Source organism: Amblyomma americanum, chromosome 7 (genome assembly GCF_052857255.1).
Source record: "Amblyomma americanum isolate KBUSLIRL-KWMA chromosome 7, ASM5285725v1, whole genome shotgun sequence".
In the NCBI taxonomy this organism is placed as follows: Eukaryota; Metazoa; Arthropoda; class Arachnida; order Ixodida; family Ixodidae; genus Amblyomma; species Amblyomma americanum.
Window position 1 is genome coordinate 150,049,744 of NC_135503.1, and position 21,326 is coordinate 150,071,069.

Genomic DNA, 21,326 nt, shown 5'->3' on the forward strand with positions numbered 1-21,326 from the left:
GCGCTGCTGAACAACTGCTGAAAAACAGTAAAGTCGAGATTGCGAGAAGCTCTGCAACAATATCACTTTGAACATTTATGCCGGTTTCCTACTCTTTATCTGCGGGTGCAAAAGGGATCGCCAGCAAAATCATCAACAACGAACACGGCACCACTAAATTGCTGCAGTTTCATAACCAAGAGTTAGATCGGCAGAAAGCGTGTCAGAAAGCATGGCAGAAAGCATAGCAGAAGCCCACGAGGCGCTTCAAGATCGCAGATTTTTCTGATTACAATGAAAACCAAGGTCACAGTTTAAATTCATATTGCGAAGCATTTGTCTAATATTGTCCTAACACCGCTATGCTAAAAAATGGAGAAAGAAGTCAGAACAATGTCATGAACATTTTTTTGGTCACTTGTTATGCACAACTTGCTTTGCGCACAGCTTTGATCGGGAGCCAAAGTGCCATATTAAAGTTACATGTGTAATAAGAACACAGCACACTACTAAACAGCACACACAGCACACCACATCACAGCACAGTATTAAGAGCACAGCACAGTAATAAGAACAGCGTCACGAAGAACCAGCGGAACCGTCCAGGCACAGATCAGAGGCCGCGCTCAGTCTAGAGCAGGCACAAGCGACCGAGCGTTCGGCGCTCGAGCTTCGCAGTGTTCGGCGCTTCTCGTCGTCTTCTTCGTTTGGCGCCAGCCTCTGAAGATTCTAAAGCCCGTGTCCAGTCTTACAATTCCCCCTGGGCGAAAGGGCGCCATCCTGGCGGCCTAGGGCGATGTGACGACGGTGTGGTCGTAGTAAGGTTTGAGGCGGGTCGTGTGGACAATTTCGCGGTCTCGGCGGCGATGATCAGGGGATGGCGTAAGGGGTTCGATGAGTTAATTGACGGGGGATGTCTGCTGAAAAATACGGTAGGGTCTCTGGTACTTGCTAACAAGTTTGGAGGAAAGGCCGGGACCTGAGGAGGGTACCCAGAGCCAGACCAAAGAGTCAGGAAGGTAAGCGGGAGGAAGTGCAGGGGGATCACGGGTGCTTTTCTGCTGCTGCTGGGCGTGAGAAGTGAAGGACCGGGCAAGCTGTCGGCATTCTTCGGCATAAATGGCGGCTTGAGAAAGAGTTGCAAATTCGGAAGCATCAAGGCGGTAAGGTAGAATGGTGTCCATTGTGCAAGAAGGCTCACGGCCGTACAGGAGAAAGTACGGAGAGAATCCGGTGGTGGCTTGAGCAGCGGAGTTATAAGCGTATGTGACAAAAGGGAGAACGCGGTCCCAGCTACAATGGTCGGAAACAACATACATGGCAAGCATGTCGCCGAAGGTGCGATTAAAACGCTCAACCATGCCATTTGTCCGGGGATGGTAGGCGGAGCTGGTGCTGTGAACAACGTTGCATTCCTGAGGGTGAGCTTCTACAACTTCTGAGAGGAAGGCCGGACCTCTATCACTGAGCAGCTCTTTGGGTGCACCATGGCGAAGAATGGTGCGATGGTGAATGAAGGATGCAATGCCGTGGGCTGTAGCGGATGGTAAAGGCGATGTTTCAGCGTAACGTGTAAGGTGGTTGATGGCAAGGATGATCCAGCGGTTCCCGGTTGATGTGCTGGGAAGAGGGCCGTAGAGGTCGATGCCAACACGCTCGAAGGGCTGTACTGGGAAAGGCAGAGGCTGCATAGGAGCGGCGGGTCGGCGAGGTGGATGTATTCGTTGCTGGCATGCGGTGCAGGACTGAACGAACTGGCGGACGTAACGGGCCATACCACGCCAGTAGTACCGCTGTCGTAGACGGGTGAAAGTTTTCAAGAATCCGGCATGGGTACACTGGGTATTATCGTGGTAGGAAGAGCAAATGAAGGAGCGCAGATGTGTCGGAATGACGAGAAGCCACTTGCGACCATCCGGGAGATAGTTGCGGCGGTAAAGGAGCTCGTCTCGGATGGCGAAATGGTGGAACTGACGACGGAGAGCACGGGAAGGTGGTCGAGACGATTGGCCAGATAGGAGATAAAAAGCAAGTGATCCACGGGTCTTTGCGCTGCTCGGAAGCCATATCAGCGAACTCAAACTTCAAAGAAGGCAGAGCGGATATACAAGGCGCTGCCTCAGATGGTACAGGGGAGCGTGAAAGGGCGTCAGCATCGGCATGGTTGCGGCCGGAACGATAGATAACGCGAATGTCGTACTCTTGGAGTCGCAGAGCCCATCGCACCAGTAGACCATAGGAATCTTTCAAAGAGGACAGCCAGCAGAGGGCGTGGTGATCGGTGACAACGTCAAAAGGGCGCCTGTACAGATAGGGGCGAAATTTGACGATCGCCCAAAGGATGGCTAAACACTCCTTCTCGGTGACAGAATAGTTGGCTTCAGCTTTTGTGAGTGTCCGGCTAGTGTAAGCGACAACTTATTCGTCAAAGCCTTGCTTGTGTTCAGCGAGTACTGCACCGAGGCCGACGCCGCTGGCATCGGTGTGGAGTTCCGTCGGAGAACGAGGGTCGAAGTGACGCACAACTGGTGGAGTGGTGAGGAGGCGACGGAGTGACGTAAACGCTTCATCACAGGCTGGCGACCAGGCCGAAAGGTCGTGGCTGGAAAGGATCTTGTTCAGGGGGTCGACGATAGTGGCAAAATTGCGGACAAAGCGGCGGAAGTAGGAGCAGAGGCCGACGAAGCTTGGAGGTCTTTTACAAAAGTGGGCTTTGGAAATTCGGCCACAGCTCGCCACTTGGCCGGATCCGGGAGAACGCCATCCTTCGACACGACATGTCCGAGAATAGTGAGCTGCCGAGCTCCGAAGCGGCACTTTTTCAAATTAAGTTGGAGGCCAGCGTCGGCCAGGCAGCGAAGAACAGTCTCGAGGCGCTGGAGGTGAGACGGAAAGTCCGGGGAAAAGATTACAACGTCGTCTAGATAACAAAGGCATGTGTGCCATTTGAGCCCTCGGAGTATGTTGTCCATCATGCGCTCGAATGTGGCGGGTGCATTGCAGAGGCCGAAGGGCATGACATTAAATTCATAGAGCCCGTCGGGTGTGACGAATGTAGTTTTTGGGCGTTCGACCTCCGCCATCGGCACCTGCCAGTAACCGGAGCGCAAATCCAATAAAGAAAAGAACTCAGAGCCCTGCAGGCAGTCAAGGGAATCGTCGATACGGGGGAGAGGATAAACGTCCTTGCGTGTAAACTTATTCGGACGACGGTAGCCCACGCAGAAACGGATGGAACCGTCTTTTTTCTTGACCAGAACCACTGGCGATGCCCACGGGCTGTGCGACAGTTATATCACGATACACTGAAGCATGTCGGTCACCTGGGCGTCAATGATGCTGCGCTCAGCGGCTGACACGCGGTACGGACGTTGGCGCAAAGGGGCATGGGTCCAGTGTCAATACAGTGGGTAACGGTGGTGGTGCGGCCCAAGGAAGGTTGCTGGTAGTCAAACGAAGCTTGAAAACGCTGCAGAACGGCTACAAGTTGGTCCCGTTGGGTAGACATCAGGGCGGCGTCGACGGAACGGTGAAAAATATCTACAGACGACTGATTCGTGATGGAAACAGGCATAATGGCGCTGACGTGAAGGCCGGCCGCGCTATCGATGAGGGGGTATGCGGAGGTGGGATCGAGAACGGCAACGCTACCAAGCGATTGGCCACGGAGTATAGAGTGGTAGGGCAGGAGAACGGGTTGGCCACATAAATAGCGCTCCAGGGCGAGGGATCGTTGGCACCTCCACCACTTGTAATAAGAACACAGAACACTACTAATACAGCACGCACAGCACACCACAGTAATAAGATCACAGCACAGTAATAAGCACAGCGTCACGAACAACCAACGGAACCGTCCATGCACAGATCAGAGACCGCGTTCAGTCCAGAGCACGCACGAGCGACCGAGCGTTCGGCGCTCGAGCTTCGCAGTGTTCGGCGCTTCTCGTCGTCTTCTTCGTTGAGCGCCAGCCTCTGAAGATTCTAAAGCCCGTGTCCAGTCTTACACATGGCTCTATATCGGTAGCTTGCATTAAGAAGCATCAGCTGCTACCATACTTTTTTTGGCGTAACATCAAGTGAAATGCTTATGAAAAATAGATGCATGAGCTGACACATATTAGGAATTTGTGCACTAGGAATCAACGGGGATTTAATTGCGGTAATATTTCTAGTTTCTAATCTCCTGATACCATGTTGTCTCAACTTAGACCGATAACTACTCCCTTGGCATAGCCCACCATCTAGCAAAGGCAGCGGTTTTCGTTCACCAATTCATCACGAAAACATCTTTCGCAGCCATTGGTCCGCATAGCCGGTAGGAAATTTTAAAAACGAACACTCGCGAAGAGACATTTGCACTGGACGCTGATGTTTTCACAGGTTACACAGTTACACCGGCCAGTCGTAAACCGAACACCCATAATCACAAAATACGGAGCACCAAGCCCCACAAGGATGGCGACACTGCTGTTGCCGTAACAGAGAACAGTCTGAGGGCCGTGCAGCCAAGATCGTGTCACGTCGCACACACGGCAGTTTTCAAGCATATACCCACAAGAACCGCGATCAATATCAGTGATGAATGCATAGCAGAAACGTCGTGTGCTCGCTTCGGTCGCCATTACTGCAACCATCGCAACGAATCCGACTAGCTTCACAACGCCAAGTTCATTTCAGCCATCGGAAAACACGGTGTTCGTAGTGAGAAAGTGAATCGCTGCATCGACGGAAGATCACTCACTCTTTTCGCAATCACTTTCACTACGCGGACAATTGTTACTGTGCTATGCAGCTTATGCACACACAGGAAATTCACCGTGAGCAGCTGTTACTCGCCGCTGTCCGTGCTGATCTGCGCAATAATTAGAAACGCTTTAAGCAAACACAAACTGCTCCAAACTATGAGTGACATCACCCCCGCGTAGGTTTGATGACCGTTGTAGGACGCTTATTGAGCATCCAACGCCGCGGTTTGCATACGTGCTTAGAATCGACGCAGTTTATGCATTTAGGATCCAAAGAAGCGTCTTGCACAGATAAAGTTTAGCACCGACCCTTGAAACCATTTGTTTACAGTGGCATGAAAATATAAGGCCCCACATAAAACAGCCATTTCTGTTGCCGACGGAAGTGACGTCATGTCATGGGATTGTACTCCGGGGCGTCGTCTGCTCGAGGGCGCCTGCGAGGTATGGTTTGGCAATACACTCCCCAATATAACCACCAAAGCCTAAATTCCAAACTTATTCATTGTATGGGTATGTTTGAAGATGAAACCCCACCTTTCAGATTGTTGGAAACCTCACGATCGGCTGTTTCCAGGTGTTATATCCAAAGGCAGCACCACGTTCTGCGCTCCACTGATTGTACTGTCCGAAAGCTACTGAAATCCTGCGACGCTCCATGAGGTGCGAGAGTCAGAGTAGCTAAATCATAGCGTTCCTGGTTTCCACAGCGAATATCACGACATTTAAGCTCTATTATGAGCAACTGTATGAAGTCAACGAGCTGCTCTTATCATTATAACACTGTTCTCACAAGCTGCCATAAGAGCATGGCTCATTTAATTTTGCCCAATGCAAACGATATCATGAAGGTCCACGACACGGGCAAGGGCATCCCTGAAGTTAGCAGCTCGGTAAGGATGGCCATTTAGGTCACCATGCAAAAACATTGTGTTCAGCACATCACCACCACTGTCGCGCTTGAGCCAACAATTATTCACGCAGATATCAGTTAAAACTTCTTAAAAGAGCCACGCGTAAGCTTCGGCTCCGGGGCCGTCGTCACCTGTCTCAAAGCGAGTTGCGTGAGATGCTACGCTGCACTGCTTTCCACTCGGGTGCGTCTCATGTCCTTGCGCAGCTTTGAGCTATGGGAGAGCAGCATTAGTTAACTCGCATTCGATATATTTCAGCGAAAATCAACAAGAAAAATGATGCGGGGAGCGGCCTCAGCAGCCGAAAGGCAATTCCGCTGAGCCTATAGCAACCAGTCTTTGGCCGCGGCTGAGAAAGGACAGCGTGAACTGAAAGTAAGTGTGAAAGGTCGCTGTCTTACGTGGACGCAACTTGGGATCACGTTGCTGCTGTGATACCATGGGTTTTGTGCTGGCATTTTCAACCCTTTTCATTCTGTGCGCCTTCCGCTTTCATAATTGTTGAGCATTATTACCCTGTGGAATCTGCTGCCATTTTTTATTCTGCAAGCTTTTGCTTGGACAAGAGGCCTAGTCAAGTGATCTTCCTTATCGCATTTTATCTGCACTCCACGACACTTCGTATGTCATGTCAAAACAACAATAAACAAGCCCACCCTTCGGAAAATTCTGTCCGCCTTTTGTGCAATGCCGCCACCTCCTTCCAACAGACCTCCGCCCATTACCCACCCGCCTGTGCCTCTCACCCATTCGTCACCCTCCATTAGAACGAAAAACCGGGGGAGTTGGTGAGTGCGTAGCAAAATGATCAGCGCTTCCTGTGTCTGTTCCTTTCCTCGTAATGCTCCTTTGCGCTGTTAATTATGCTCACCCTCCAGAATCCCCCGCCCACCGCTAAACAACCCACGTCACCATACAAAAGCTGCATCCTCCACCAACCTCCCACCTCCACCTAGCAGAATACCCTATAGACACCAGCTATCAATTCATTCTACGTCCAGGCGCCTCCGGCCAAGAGCAGCCCTCGCGGCATAAGAGGTTCAAATCCATTCCATAACAGTAGCTGCGGTCCAGCGATGTTCAGTCGCTGCACGCTTGCTTTCGCGAAATTCGGATGCGCCAATGACAGAAACTTGGAGGAAATCCAGAGCTGTGATTTTGTCCCCATAGTTTGGGTCATCATCTGCATTATCATGCGTGTAATTGCTTTTTTTTCTAAAAGGGCTTGGTGCGCGCGGCCCGTACCATGCAGAAAAAGGTGGTTGAATCGATTAACCGTACGAGCGTCCCTCTTTAAACGAGGTGGTAGCTAGCTTCGCAATGCTCTGTATTTTTGCTGCAACAAAAGTACGAGTGGCACTTCGTGAAATTCCGGCACCGTCCATGTGGGTTCCTTGTGAATGAAGCCTCAGCTTCCAAAAGCACCACCCACAAGCCGCCTCGCAACCCTACCCCTACCTAGCCCCTCATATGCATCTCCATCAAAGCGGCGATCGCCGGAGTCGCCTGCTGCCCGTCAAAACCAGGGGTATTTCTAGAGTGCACATTGTTTAGCAACAAAAGAAGTCCTCGCCTCGGAAACGTGCACTGCGAAAAATCGTACGCGATATTTCGTACTAACGCATATAATATTTGATGACAGAGCGCCTAGTGTGAAGCACTACTGATTTTTTTCCTTCCCTAAAAACTTAGCATCTATGTACGCAAGCAACAACGCAGCATGCTTTGCTTCTCTAACCTCTTGCTCTCGGCGGGCCGCAGGCTGGACGAGACGGCAGAGAAAGACGACGCCGCCGGAGCGGACGAGGAGAAGGGTGAGTGACTGCAGTCGCACTGGCGCTTAGACTATTCTGGGAAAACAGCGTGCGAAATACAGGACCCAGAATCGAAGACACGCGCATGCACAGCGCTCACTAAGAACTGCAGGTTTATTGCATTTCTGGCTATACCAGAAGAATGAATGAAAAAACTAACAATAAAAACAATGTGAAGCCGAGGACGAGTCCGTTTGCCACTTGTCCTTGAGTTTCCAAGACCGCATTCGTCACCCTGGACGGCTCATAGCAGTTTAAAGTCATGCCATTCGGTCTTTCCAATGCCCCAGTTACCTTCGAAAGAATAATAGACTCCTTGCTTCGTGGCTTTAAATGGTCTACATGTCTATGCTACGTGGACGATGCGGTGGCTTTTGCCCACCTTTGCCGCACACCTCGAAAGACTGACGAGCATTATTTCTGTCTTCAGTACAGCCACGCTTCAGCTGAACTCGTCGAAATGCCATTTCGGTCGCCGCCTACTCATCATTCTCTGACACCTGGTCGACGCTTCTGGTGTCTGGCCCGAACCTGTTCAAGTTCAAGCCGTCAAGGACTTCCATATTTTCCAATCATCTACAGATCTGCGCAGCTTCGTCGACTTCTGCTCTTACTTTCACCGTTTCATAAGAATTTGCCGGCATCGCTCGTCCCCTCACCGACATCCTAAAGATACCCATTATACGTATGTGGGGCCCTGCCCACGGGGAGGAATTATCTTCGCTAGCCGACTTGCTCACCTTCCCACCTGTTTTGGCGCATTTCGATTCACCTGCTCCAACTGAAGTTCGCACAGACGCCTGCGGATATGGGATCAGCGCCGTGCTTGTCCAACGTCAACGGGGTCATGATGGGTTATTGTTTATGCCAGCCGCCTCCTTTCTACCGCTGAGCGAAATTACACAATTACAGAGCGCGAGTGTTTCGCCTTGTTTTGGCCGTAGCCAAGTTCTGAGCCTACCTTTTTGGCCTTCCATCCTCCGTTGTGACCGGTCACCGTACCATTTGGGGTCTTTCTTCACTGAAGGACCCCACAGGCCGCCTCGGCTGCTGGGCGTTGCAGCTCCAGGAGGATTCTTACACCCTTCACAAGCCAGGGCGTCTCAATCAGGACGCCGACTGCCTGTTTCAGCACCCTATGGAGTTGGCTGATCCTGGAGACACCAACCTCGGCCCGTGCCTCTTCGCTATCTCTGATCTACTTAAAATCGCGGACGAGCAATGGCAAGACTCTTCCTTGCGTTCCGTCATTGATCGCCTCAACTGTCCCAGCCCAGGTCCTTCACTGCAACTCTTCGTCTTTCAGGATGACATCCTGTACTGCCGCAACCTTCGTCCTGACGGACCCCCGCCCCTGCTAGTCGTTACTCAGCGCCTCCGTTCATCTTTCCCAGTGGAACTACACGACCTACCGACCGCGGGCGCGGGCCACCTCGGCGTCTCCCGCACCTACCATCGCGTCCGACGCTGCTTCTTTTGGCCCGTTCTGTACCGCTGTGCTCGGCGTTACGTTTTTTCTCGTGACCTCTGTCAACGCAGGAACAGACCATCCTCGTTGTCTGCTGTCCTTCTACAACGCATTGATTCTCACCAAACGTATTGATGTACCACTAGAACCGGTCTATTGTGTTGGACTAGACCTTCTCGGACCCTACCCGACGTCCCACACCAGTAACCGTTGGGTTGCGGTCGCGACCGAATATGCGTCCCGATACGTTGTCACGCGTGCATTACCAACAAGTTGCGCAGCCGATGTTGCAGATCTCCTGTTGCAGAATGTAATCGTTCACCACGGCTCTCCACACCAATTGCTAACGGGCCGCGGCCGCTACTTTCTGTCCCGAGTAGGGAACGTCATCCTGCGGTGTTGTGCCACGCAGCATATGCTCACTAAAGCCTACCATTCCCAGACGAACGGGCTTACCGAGCAGCTCAACAGGACCCTGGCAGACATGCTAGCTATGTATGTCTCGCCCAACGACTGCGATTGGTACGTTTCGTTCCCCTACATTATCTTTGCTTAAAATTCGTAGCGGCATGTCATCACCAGCTATTCGCCTTTCTTTCTTGTGTTTAGTCGGCATCCTGCCCGGTCCTTGAATACATCGCTAGCGACTTTTACTAACTCAACTACGGTGCATGCACGGGACTCCATCTCCCAAGTAACTATGGCCCGCCAAATCACCCCTAGGCCCGCTCGCCGCCGCCTAGACCTGCCAGAAATCCGTTTACGACCACCGGCATCGCCCAGTGCAAAATTCACCGTGCTCATTCGTCATCGTTTGGACCCCTTCTCGCCGTGCGAGCTGTCTGAGAAACTGCATCAGTATAGTGGCCCTTATCGAGTGCTCCGTGCGGTGATCAACGTGACCTGCGAGATTACTCTCCTCGATTCTTCGACGTCTTCCACCCGTCCTGCGACCGACATCGTTCATGTAGTTCACCTCAAATCCTACCACGCGCCTGCTGCATCGTCCAATTAGCACCGGAACGGTGCTTTTGCCGCTGGGAGTGATGTTCCGTCCGTACACGTGGATCACATGCGCCATTCATGCGTGGAACGCGAAGAGAACGAAGTGCGTTGGTGGTGCTGGGCCCCGCTGTTCGTTTGCGCCGCGCTGTGTGCTTTCCCTCTGTAAATATACCTACTATTTGTATTAGACGTCTTCACGTTACAATATTATTCGTAGAAAGTGCGTGTCTCCTAGAAGACGGAAGGAAAGAGGGTTGTGTCTGCAAGGTTGCGGTTCAGAAAAATTAACACGTTCTTTATACGCGTGTTGTTGTTAGAAACGATAGGCTTTCCCTGGATAATTGCTGCAAACAACTCTTCTGCGGAAACCTTATGGATTTCAGGAAGCAAGCACAAGCACCCTCCTTGTTTGTTTGACGGATTTAATGAGTTGTCTGATTGCCAGATAGTTCTGTCTGGGTTCTGTCCGACATTTTTCAAACGTGTTCCGAAGGATGGAGAGGAAAGGCTTGTGGTCCGCCTCAGTTACAAAGATTCCTCCAGCCAGATACACTTTGAAATGTTCTGCGCCTGATACTATCGCCAGCATTTTTCTGCCTGTTCGAGGACAGTGCACTTTAAGTAGGAATCAGTGCTCGGCTATATTATTCTAGAAGGCTACGCTTTTAACTTTAATCTAGGAAGGCCAATTCTTTTTACGTTATGAAACACCTGTTCGTTGCCGGTCGATTCAAATTTGATTTTCTCTCGAGTAAGCGTGTAACGTGGTTCGACAACTTGAGCCAGGTGTGGGATGAATCAACTGCAGTAGCTTACCATCTGCAACAAACTTCGAACTTAGTGATTCTTTGGAAGAGACATGTGGTTGACTGCCTCCACCTTGTCAGGATCTGCTTTGATGCCTTAAAACTTAACTCCAGTCATTCTTATCACGCACTTCTGCATGCTCAGTCCGGCCTATTTTACTGTTTTTCGCACTAGGTGAAGACAATGATCGTACACTTCGAAAGAACGTCCAGACACGGAGATGTCATCACTTACGTTCCGTATTCCCTGTTCGTCTGGAAGAAGTTTTCGAATGGCAAATTGGAAAATTTCTGCCTCTACGTTTACATCAAAGTGACGTCTTGTACCTTCTCGGTCTGCAGTGCGTGGCGACTGTAGGTGTCTGTCGTGATGTCTCATCCTCATTTAGGTGAAGCCTTCAGAAATATTTGGCTCCACCGGAAACGCCACTGATGCCTTCCACAAACTGCACGACGTATCTTTCTCGTTTTATGGCAGCATTTGGCTCTCGCATGTCCATGCACATCTCAACTGCACTTGGGGCGCATTGTTTTGGGACGAATACTCTAGGGGAAAACCACCGGGTCGATCCTGTTGGTGCCTAACTTATGCCAAGTTCTAATCTCTGAAACTCTTCCTACACTACGTTTCGATATTTAGAAAGGACTTTGATTTGATTTATTGATTTATTGATCTTTGTTGCTTTACAATTGTACGCAAACACTGCTCGGACCCATAGCCAACGGCTAGTAACGGGTCCAATAGAGAAAATGTATACAAGCATGCAGGCAACAATATACCAAAATAAAGTAAGCAAGTTAGTAAAAAAAAAGGCTATACATCACTCTCAACACTTGTAAGAATATCAACAAAAGAAACACATATATTACAGATTATATAAACTAAAAACTTACAGATCAAACAAAACGCATAGAACTTACACAAAAATTAAGGCATCACAAAAAGCTAGAGGAAAATAGTTGTTAACTATTTACAAAACATCACAAGGGTACAACACACGAGAGGAGGATAAAATGATTTCAGTGCACACTTTTTAATCACAAAACACTTTTAGAATAGACGCAAATTTATAAATCTATAAATAAATCAAGGTATCAGGTTTCTGCTACATGCAAATAATATCAGACGACTAGGAAAAAAAAAAGAATGAAAGTGAATTCAAAGTGTGTCATTCTTTATAAGGTAATAATTTTTTATTCCAATGGAAAAGTTGTAGGCAGTCTTTAGGTCATGTGGTAGATTATTCCAAATTTTTGCGCCCGTGAACTCTAGGAGACGCTCTCCATATACATTTCTTTTCACTGGCAAATTAAAATTGCCGTACGTGCGGCTCCGTGTTGAAAGTGGCGGGATGTTAAAGATTGATATATCAAACGGAAGGTTGTTTGTTACTATTTTATAAACACATTCAGCAGTTCTTTTCTCACGAAGTAAATTGAGTGGTAAGACGCGTAGTTTAGTAAATAGTGCCTTACTGTGTGCAGTGTAACAAGAAAATGAAATTATTCTAAGTGCTCTCTTTTGTAACTTTTTAATAGGCTCTAGGTATGTACTATACGTCCAGCCCCACGACTCGATGCAATATGAAAGGTGAGTATGTATTAATGTGAAGTATAGGACGCGCAGGATATTGGTATCAAAGTATTCGCGCGTCTGGAGAAGAGCATAACAACCGGATGCCATCTTAGTGCAAGTCGCCTCAATATGATGTTGCCAGTGTAAATGTTTATCCACTGTGACTCCAAGGTAAGTAAAAGTATTTGTTGACTCAAGCTGGGTCTGGTTAATAGTTAATGTAATATCACTTGAAAGAATTGATTTTTTCTTTGAGTGGAACAGTATGTATTTATTTTTCTTAGCATTGATTGTTAATGGCGGCTTCTTTGATTTGAAGCTTTGCTTATAAATTCAGTCCTACAAATTCTTTCAAGAGGTTTGGAATTTCTTGCTCGCAATTCCCACGGGGCAGCTGGCCACTCGATTTAGAATTTGTTTGAGATCTACGTGATTCGCTGTCATGTAGCTCAGCAGGGATGCCTGCTGTTATTTGATCACATAGACTTTTTTTTCCAACATTCATCCCTCGGGCTCGAATTTAATTTTTGAACAACACCAACATCGAAAGGGCTGCTTTAACTCGGTACAGCCCGAAGTGTTTGCTTGTTTCTTGCAGGGGTACTCTCAGACAGTCCGTCCAAACTTTTCCTCTGGTCACGTTGCCATGGCTCCGGCTCTCGGAGCATACATTTTACAGTCCTACTAAATTTCATTTTGACTACATCGCGCTCTATTGGTGTAATGGGAAACTTTAACTTCTTGCCCATGATTGTGTACACTTATTTTTCAATTCAAACTAGTTCTTTATTTCTTCCAGAAATAACGCATCCTGGAAAGGGTCAAGTGCTAAAAGATGTCTTGACACCGTGACCAGGCGCATGACCTCTTCCTTGTACAAGGGAGTTGTGGTTTACATCAATACCACGATAAATAGGTATTGCTCACAATATTTTACAACAAGAATTCGAAAAACGGTAAATTATACAGTAGCACAAGTACATATGACTTATTAAATAAGCAACACAGGCTTTCAAAATCATTCTACAATACCAGGACTAATATTTTTGCACACTTCACAAAAGCAACAAAGAGAGGAAGTGAATAGAACAACTTCAGAAATACAAGTACATAGCATACTTATATGTTGAAGAAAATAAAAACATTTGAAAAAAAAGCAAGCACACACACACTCCTAGCTATTCATTCCAAGCCTAGAAAATAAATTCTTAGGTCTCTAACACAGTTAATAACCACAAGAGGTCTAATGTCTGTGTTCCGCTCCACTTCTTGGATAGCGCACACTCGTTTCTATCCGTGATCTGCACAGCCGAGCAAAATGATTTGTATTGTTATAAATGAGTAATTACTCATTGACCACCCGAGCGCAGCCATACGGCTGCAAAGGAAAGCTATACAGCTTTATCAAAAACTTCGCAGCTCAAAAAAAATTCGTCCTTGTCCGGAGTTCGAACCCGAAACAATCGCTTCACCGGAGCGGTCACTCTATCAACTGAGCTAACCGGGACGGCACGCTTATGATAGGGCGAGAGCGAATTGATTAATAACTCGAAGTTGGGAACTGTGTTGATTAAATGTTTAGGGGAATCCCCTAGGTGGAGTAGATTTGCAATAAGAGAGTAATTACTCATACATGATGAAGATGATGATGATGCTTTTTTGCGGCGCAAGGGCATCCGTGGCCAATGAGCGCCATGGCACAAGGTAGGTTTCACGGCACAAGGTGGGGTCAAAGACCCTATTCACCAGCATTCTCCCCCTAAAAAGCCGAACACCAGGCAGGGGAAAGCTTGTACCTATTGTATCACCACCGGCGGTACCTGGCGGCACTGGGGATTGGACCCAACACCTCCCGCATGCGAGGCGGATGCTCAAACCACTGGGCCACCGCTGCGTCATGGAAAACTATACAGCTTGATCAGAAACATCGCAGTTAAAGAAAAACCCGTCCTGGTCCGGGGTCCGAACCCGGGACCACCGCTTCACCGGAGTGATCGCTGTACCAACTGAGCTAACCAGGGGCGGCAAGCTTATGGTAGGCCGAAAACAAATTGATAAATAACTCTAAGTGAGAACTATGTTGATAAAACGTTTAGGGGAATTCCCTAGGGTGGAGTAGACTTATAATAAGGGAGTAATTAGTCATTGACAGCCACCCGAGCGCAGCCTTACGGCTACAACCTATGGCTCCGTCACAAGCCAAGCCATGCCGCTGGGCCGCATGGCGGCTCCGGCAGCATGTGAGCCGTGTTGCATTATGCTTTCTCATCTGAGGTGTTATGTTATTTATTTTTCTTTGAACGGTAAGACTAAGTCGCCCAGGGTAACAAAAAAAGTGGAGGGACAGAGCTCAGACCCATTGTACATTACACCTTCGTCCATATATATCGTTGTCCACTCATTGTACGCGACACCCATTGCGCTCCTCGCCCACATGACTGCATGAAAATATTTAGCAAAACATGTTTATCCAGCCCCCGGTGTTACCACCTTTTCCAAGCATCCCTATACTATTACATTCCTGCGATACTGAATAGAAATGTGGAATTAGTGAGAAACGCAGGATTTTCGTTCGTAACAAGCGGTTACCCATGTGTACATTGATTTTTTCGGTTGTTTATGAGCGGATGGCTGTATTTTCGGCATTTGGTGATCGGCCACAGGTCCGCACTCTGCGAGCGCCTTGCTACGAGCGGGCGTGCATGACGTGAAGCCGACCCTCAGCAGCAGCGTAGTCAAGCTGTTTGGTCTTGGCAGTACCATGTTCACGACTCCCAGCCCGCTCGTTCCTCTGGCGGGCGCGAGATGGCGCTGCCTGTACTCTGTCTACGAAATGTTACTTTTTTGGTTAGCCGTCGCCGCAGACGGTGGGGATTTCCGATTAAGTTTTATTTAATGACGCAAGCCGTCACCCAAAGTATGCAATCACGAGATGCAGGAAGAGAATCTTGAAGCGTGGCAATAGAAGGAGGAGGAAAGCGTGTGCCACTTCCGTTCGCGCTAGTTGGAGAACCCTCCGCTAAAGCCGTACGCCATCCGTTGTGCACGCTACTGGAGGGGAAATTGACGCTAGCGTCTGTAATAAAGAACAAGATCTAACCGAAAGAAGGTTCTGAAATTAGAAAAGGCATAGAGGAAGGCGTCCTTCATCAGAAAAGGTCTCTCGCATCTCTCTCAATTCCTTTTGAATTTCTGGCTCGCGCGGCCGATGTAACCGCCGCGCATCGTTTTCGTGTTTCGCGAACTCCTTCAGTCCCGTTATATCGGACGGTGTCGCCTGCTTCGCGGAGCTGGTCCCAGACACATCGGAGTCGTGTTCCTTCGTGTGTTAGTAATGTCGGTGCTGCGGCGAATATGATGGTGCTTGCTTTTGTGCTCGTGACCATTGAAATCGAGAAGAGTACAGCGAGGCCTGCACGGATACAACGGGAACCGCTACCTGCGCTCGCTTTCTCCGGAGCCGCAGCTCATTTCGCCATCGTGGATCATGTACAATGATTTAGTCACTGCTGTTGCCGAAGCAGTCATTGGATTTGGTCCGCGGAGAGTCGGTACATTGTGGGAACCGATTATGAAACTGTATGTTAACTGGAGTTTATTGCTGTCGCATATACCAGCATAGACATGTGAATGCCATTGCGTGATAGTTGTTTGCTTTCACGCGTGTACGTAATTTGCAGTAATCTACGATTGTTAGCTACAGCGCGCATGCATTGAATTGCGTGCACTCACGGTGTACATACTGATACCTCAGTATTGAGTGAACATTATGCAAGAATGGTCGCACATCTGTTGCATGAATAATGCATGAAATGACGTAATAAAAATCTTAGCCGCGCCATTTGAGGTAAACTTAACACCTCTGGTGCGTCGACACACATTATCTGTATTATATCGAATGCGGCAGCAGCGACATAGAGTGTGTTTTGAGAAACATCTCTTTTAGACTGTGAACGCAACTGCGAATTTATTCAACGTTTCGACCAGGGACTGGTCTTTGTCAAGAATGATCATAGAGTGCATGGACGCGTCTTCTTAAAGCATGGGACACAGAGGGCTTGAAAAGAAACCTACGCCATGATAGGGAAGCAAAGGCGCTGCCTCGCGTACCCACGAACTCACTACACGCACACGAGGTGTAGGATTACTCAATGCGCCAGCGCCGCTTGCAGGGTGAAGACACTGCTGTCGGCGGGGCCATGTTGGGTCCCACTCTCCCGTTCAGCTGCATTGAACGAAATGCGGCGGCGCGCCGTTTCGAAGAGAAAACTGCAGCTTTCGTTCGGAATTCAGGAAATGTGGTGTTGTACTGAGACCAAGTGGTACCACAGATTGTTTGAACAGTGAATCAGAGGTAGTTACTCTAAAGTACACTGTCTTTCGCAGCTAATCTCCCAAGAAAGTCAGCGCCTAATGAACAGTCCGTGCACTCATGCGTGTTGGTTCTCTTCTGTAGTGTTCGTTTTAAGCTGTGTTCCTTCATAATAGCATTCCTACAACTTGCGTACCATATTCTACTGCAATCTCTTGACCGGCACTCTCTGTGTGGTGTTCACAGATATAGCTTTTTCCGTGGGGCGTGTTGGCAACCTGTTGAACTCATTTCTGTGCAAAAAACATTGTGTGTCCCCTGGCGGAGGGTATATAAGCCGCTTACCTCAAATAAACGCTCTTTGGTTTTGTTCGCCGTTACCAGAGGTTGGGCTCCCTGCCCGGTGTCTTCTCTTATTTTCGCGCCCTTTCCTTCGAGCCGCGATAAAACAAAATGGCGACGAGGTAAAACTGTGTACGGCACACGCCTGCCAGCATTGCCCCGAAGCTTAGTTCACATTAAGGATGCGAGCTCGAACTGCGTCGTCCGCTCCAGCATTCTCCGTCGGTCACGACGTTGCGCCGGCAAGTTAGGCCTCGCAGCGCTGCCATTGTCACCCTGTTTTGTATACACCTGCGTTTCGCTCAACGCGGTAAGCCATGGCTGCCTTGTTCAACTTCAATCCGCCGCCGCCTCCGTTTCTTGCTACGCCGGGTCCTGCATCAGTGCCATGGAAACAATGGAAGCTTGCGTTCCTCAGCTACTTAGAGGCAATCGGTGGTGAGGACCTCACGCATCGACGCAGAAAAGCTATCCTACTGAATGCACTAGGCATGGAGGGGCAGCGAGTATATTACAGTTTGGCGCCACCTACCGCGTTGGAGCTCATCAACGTGAATGTCAAGACCGAGCCCGACACCTATGTTTTCGACGAGGCACTTGCACTGCTTGACAAGCACTTCTCTACAAGCGTCAACGAACTGATGGAGCGACACCGCTTTCGGCAGCGTCGTCAACTGCCGGGTGAGCCCTTCGAAGCGTATGCCGCTGCACTACGTGAACTCGCCACAAGCTGTGACTTCGGTGACCAAATCGAGAAGGCTGTACGAGATCAGCTACTTGAAGGGGCAACATCGCAACAAATACGTGAGCGTCTACTTTTGAAGGAACAAGCCTTACGCTGAGCCGAGCTGCGGACCTTGGCAGACACATCGAACAGACACGCTATGAACTAAAGGAGCTGTCAGCTGATTCGGTCGTGCAGAGAGTAGTTGACAAGCCGGGACGTGGGAGCGCTAGTGACTTTTCGGCGTGCTACCGTTGCGGGTCTACCAGACATCGTACCAGTGCAATAGAATACCGAGCAAAAAAGGCTACATGTCGTAACTGCGACAAAGTCGGGCATTTTGCATCTGTATGCCGGTCAAGAGGCGAGTCTGAGTCTCCGGTCAACCGGGAAAGCAAGACCACGTCGGAAGCGACGAATGCAATCTCCGTTCTCAACCTTAGTTCTGAAGGCATGCGCGGGAAAGCTATTTACATCGACGTTAATGTGAATAAGATTACACTCAGCCTCCTTATCGACCCTAGGTCGTCTGTCTCCCTGCTGAGTGAAGCAAGTTTTAAAGAACACTTCTCCGGCTGACCACTCATGGATGCAAAAGTGAGGCTGGTGGACTACTCGAAGCAACAGATTGCGGTGAAGGGTTGCTTTTTGGCGAATGTAGCATACAAGCAAGTTTGTACTCCCGTTCTTTTTCACGTCGTGGAGTGTGGCACATCGCTTCTGAGACTTGATGCCATACAGAATCTCCAACTTTGCATTGATGGGATACACTGTCTTGTCTACAAACAGAGTCGCAGTCTTCTTCGCTGCTGCCAGCCCACCTGCGTGGCGAGTTTTCACACCTGTTCTCCGGTGAACTTGGCCTAGCCAAAGGTTTCGTGCAACAAGTAAAAGTTCGTCCTTCGCTGCAGCCTGTAGCTGCCAAGCTACGAAGATTGCCGCTTGCCCTGCGTGAACGTGTGTCTGCTGAGTTGCACCGAGTGGAACTGTCAGGCATCATAGAACGAGTGGATGCACCCGAATGGGTGTCTGCTATAGTCGTTGTGCAGAAACCTAATGGGACTATACGCCTTTGTGTTGACCTACGAGAGGTGAACAAGGCCATCATAGTGGATGGGATCCCCCTCCCCCACACAGAGGAACTACTGCATCAGCTGGTAGGTGCAACCAGATTTTTGAAACTGGATTTGAAAGCAGCGTACCATCATCTGGAACTGGCAAGCGAGAGCCGCGAGCTCACAACATTTGTAACGCACGAAGGCTTATTCAGGCTTAGGAGAGTGTGCTTTGGCCTTGTTTCTGCACCTGCAGCTTTTCAGAAGTTGTCAGCTACACTTAAGGTTTGCCAAGGGGTACTTTGCTACATCGACGACGTCATAGTCTGGGGCAAGACTGCTCGCGATCATGACGAGAATTTACGAGAAGTTCTGAGACGGATCTCTAACGCAGGCTTCACATTGAACGAGAAAGGTGTTTTTGATGCCGACAAGATATTCTTTTTGAGACATGAGGTCAGCAGTGAGGGTATTGCACCTATGCATTCGAAGGTGGAAGCAGTCACTCGGGCGGTGATGCCAAAGGATGAGTCAGCGTTACGAGCGTTCTTGGGACTCGCCGGTTAATATTCTCGTTTCGTGCCACATTATGCGGATATGGTGGAGCCAATGAGAAAACTCTTGCGCAAAGAGCAAGCATTCGTCTGGGACGAAGCAGCGCAGCATAGCTTTGAGACACTCAGAGCAGCCTTATCGTCATGCAGTGTCATCCACATGTTTATCCAGACTTGCCAGTGGTCGTGTCTACTGACGCATCCGACACAGGGCTCGGAGCTGTGCTGCAGCAGCAGGCCGGGAATGAGCTGCGAACTGTAGCCTTTGCATCCCGATCATTGACAGGGGCTGAGCGCAAGTACTCCGCAGGAGTAAAAGAGGCCCTTGCGTGTGAACATTGGCATGTTTACTTGTGGGGCCGACGGTTGCTTCTCCGAACGGATCATCAGGCTTTGGTGACATTGCTGTCGTCAGGAGGTTCTGGTAGGAGGCCGCTACGGATTGCAAGATGGTCTGCCAGACTTCTGTACTACAACTTTGACATTGTGTACCACAAGGGAAGTGATAACGTAGTGGCTGATGCATTGTCGAGGTTAGCAGTCACGTCTGCAGATGAGCCGCACTTGGACGAAGAAGTGGTGTCTGTGGTACTGTTTTGTATCACCAAAGAACAACTCCAAACAGCTGATGCGGAGGATGCTACCTTACAGGCTGTGTCTGAATACATTGCATCAGGATGGCCTGCCAAAAAAGCTGTTAGGCACAGAGCTAATGCCCTACTATGAGGTGAAGGAGGAGTTCTCGGTAATAGACAACATTGTATTTCGAGAGGAGGTTCATCCTTCCTTCAATGACAGAAGAATTGTGCCCGCAACCTTGACATCCATGTTAGTGTTGTTCGCACATGATACGCACCCCGGCACAACGAGAACGAAGCAAAGGTTTCGAGAGAAATTCTGGTGGCCAAGAATGGACAAGGAAGTGGAACGTGCAGTGAGAAGCTGCCATGTTTGCCAAGCAGCTGACAAGTCGGCAAAACCGGTTAGTGCACCCCTGCCGCCTATTGCGCTTCCGAAGCTGCCATGGCAAAAGGTGGCTATTGACATAGTAGACCCCTTGAACGTGGAGCAGGCCAGCCCGAGGTTCATAATAATTCTCATAGATTATCATTCCAAGTGGCCAGGAGTTTACTTCGCCAATACAGTGACATCTAAAGTCGTTATTGGATTTTTGTGTGGTGCCTTCAGTCGTGAGGGCTACCCTGAAAAACTTGTCTCGAACAATGGACCCCAGTTTAAGTCTCAAGTGTTTGAAAATTTCCTGCTGGAGAGGGGCATCTAACATTGTGTCTCCTCGGTTTATTACACCCAAGCTAATAGCTTAGCAGAGAGGTTTAATAGAAGCCTCAAAGATTTCATTCAACTTTATGCCTTGGAAGGCCAATGCATCCAGTCAACTGTAGTGGAGTATATGGCCGTTGTCACATATATTAAGGAGCCTAAATTAAAATTTAAAGGATAATGGTACGAAGAAGCGACGTGAATTAACCGAAGAATAAAGAAGAGGAAGAAGAAGCAATCGGTGAGGTGGAGAGAAATGATTGGTGGAGAAGCATTCGGCGAGGTGAAGAAAGATGATTGGTGGAGAAGAGAAGAAGACGACGACAAGGCTTACGTGGACTAACACCAAGGCTATAAAAGGGCGAGTGAGAGCGAGGCACTGGGGGAACAGCAGAGAAGCGGAGGCTCCGGCGGGTCAGGGACACATCGGCTGCAAGAGAGCGATGCCGGCTACTGCTCCGGTGAGCTCGCGTTCTACGACATCGCATCGTGGTCTTCCTGCCGTGCCTGAGCCCATTCCTTGGAGTCAACAGAGGACGCTACCACCTGCTACGGCCAGGGGTGTCTCCAGCGCTGTTGCCACCCATGCGGTGGTGCCCCAACGCCAACAACACCGGCATCACCTCCACGGGCGCTTGGACCTGGAGCTTATACGACGCAGCCAGCGACGCCGCCACCAAAGCCAACACCGGCATCACCTCCACGGGCGCTTGGACCGGGAGCTTGTACGACGCAGTCAGCGACGCCA

General features: G+C 49.3%; 1 protein-coding gene across 1 annotated transcript in view; it reads left to right on the top strand.

The window, feature by feature from the left end:
* LOC144098171 (ATP-binding cassette sub-family A member 17-like) overlaps positions 1–21,326 on the top strand; it is a 187,402-nt gene that overhangs the window by 139,170 nt on the left and 26,906 nt on the right. The window contains exon 7 of the mRNA XM_077630691.1: positions 7,403–7,455. Within this exon, the coding sequence (XP_077486817.1) occupies positions 7,403–7,455 (53 nt within the window). The remainder of the gene's footprint in view (positions 1–7,402; positions 7,456–21,326) is intronic.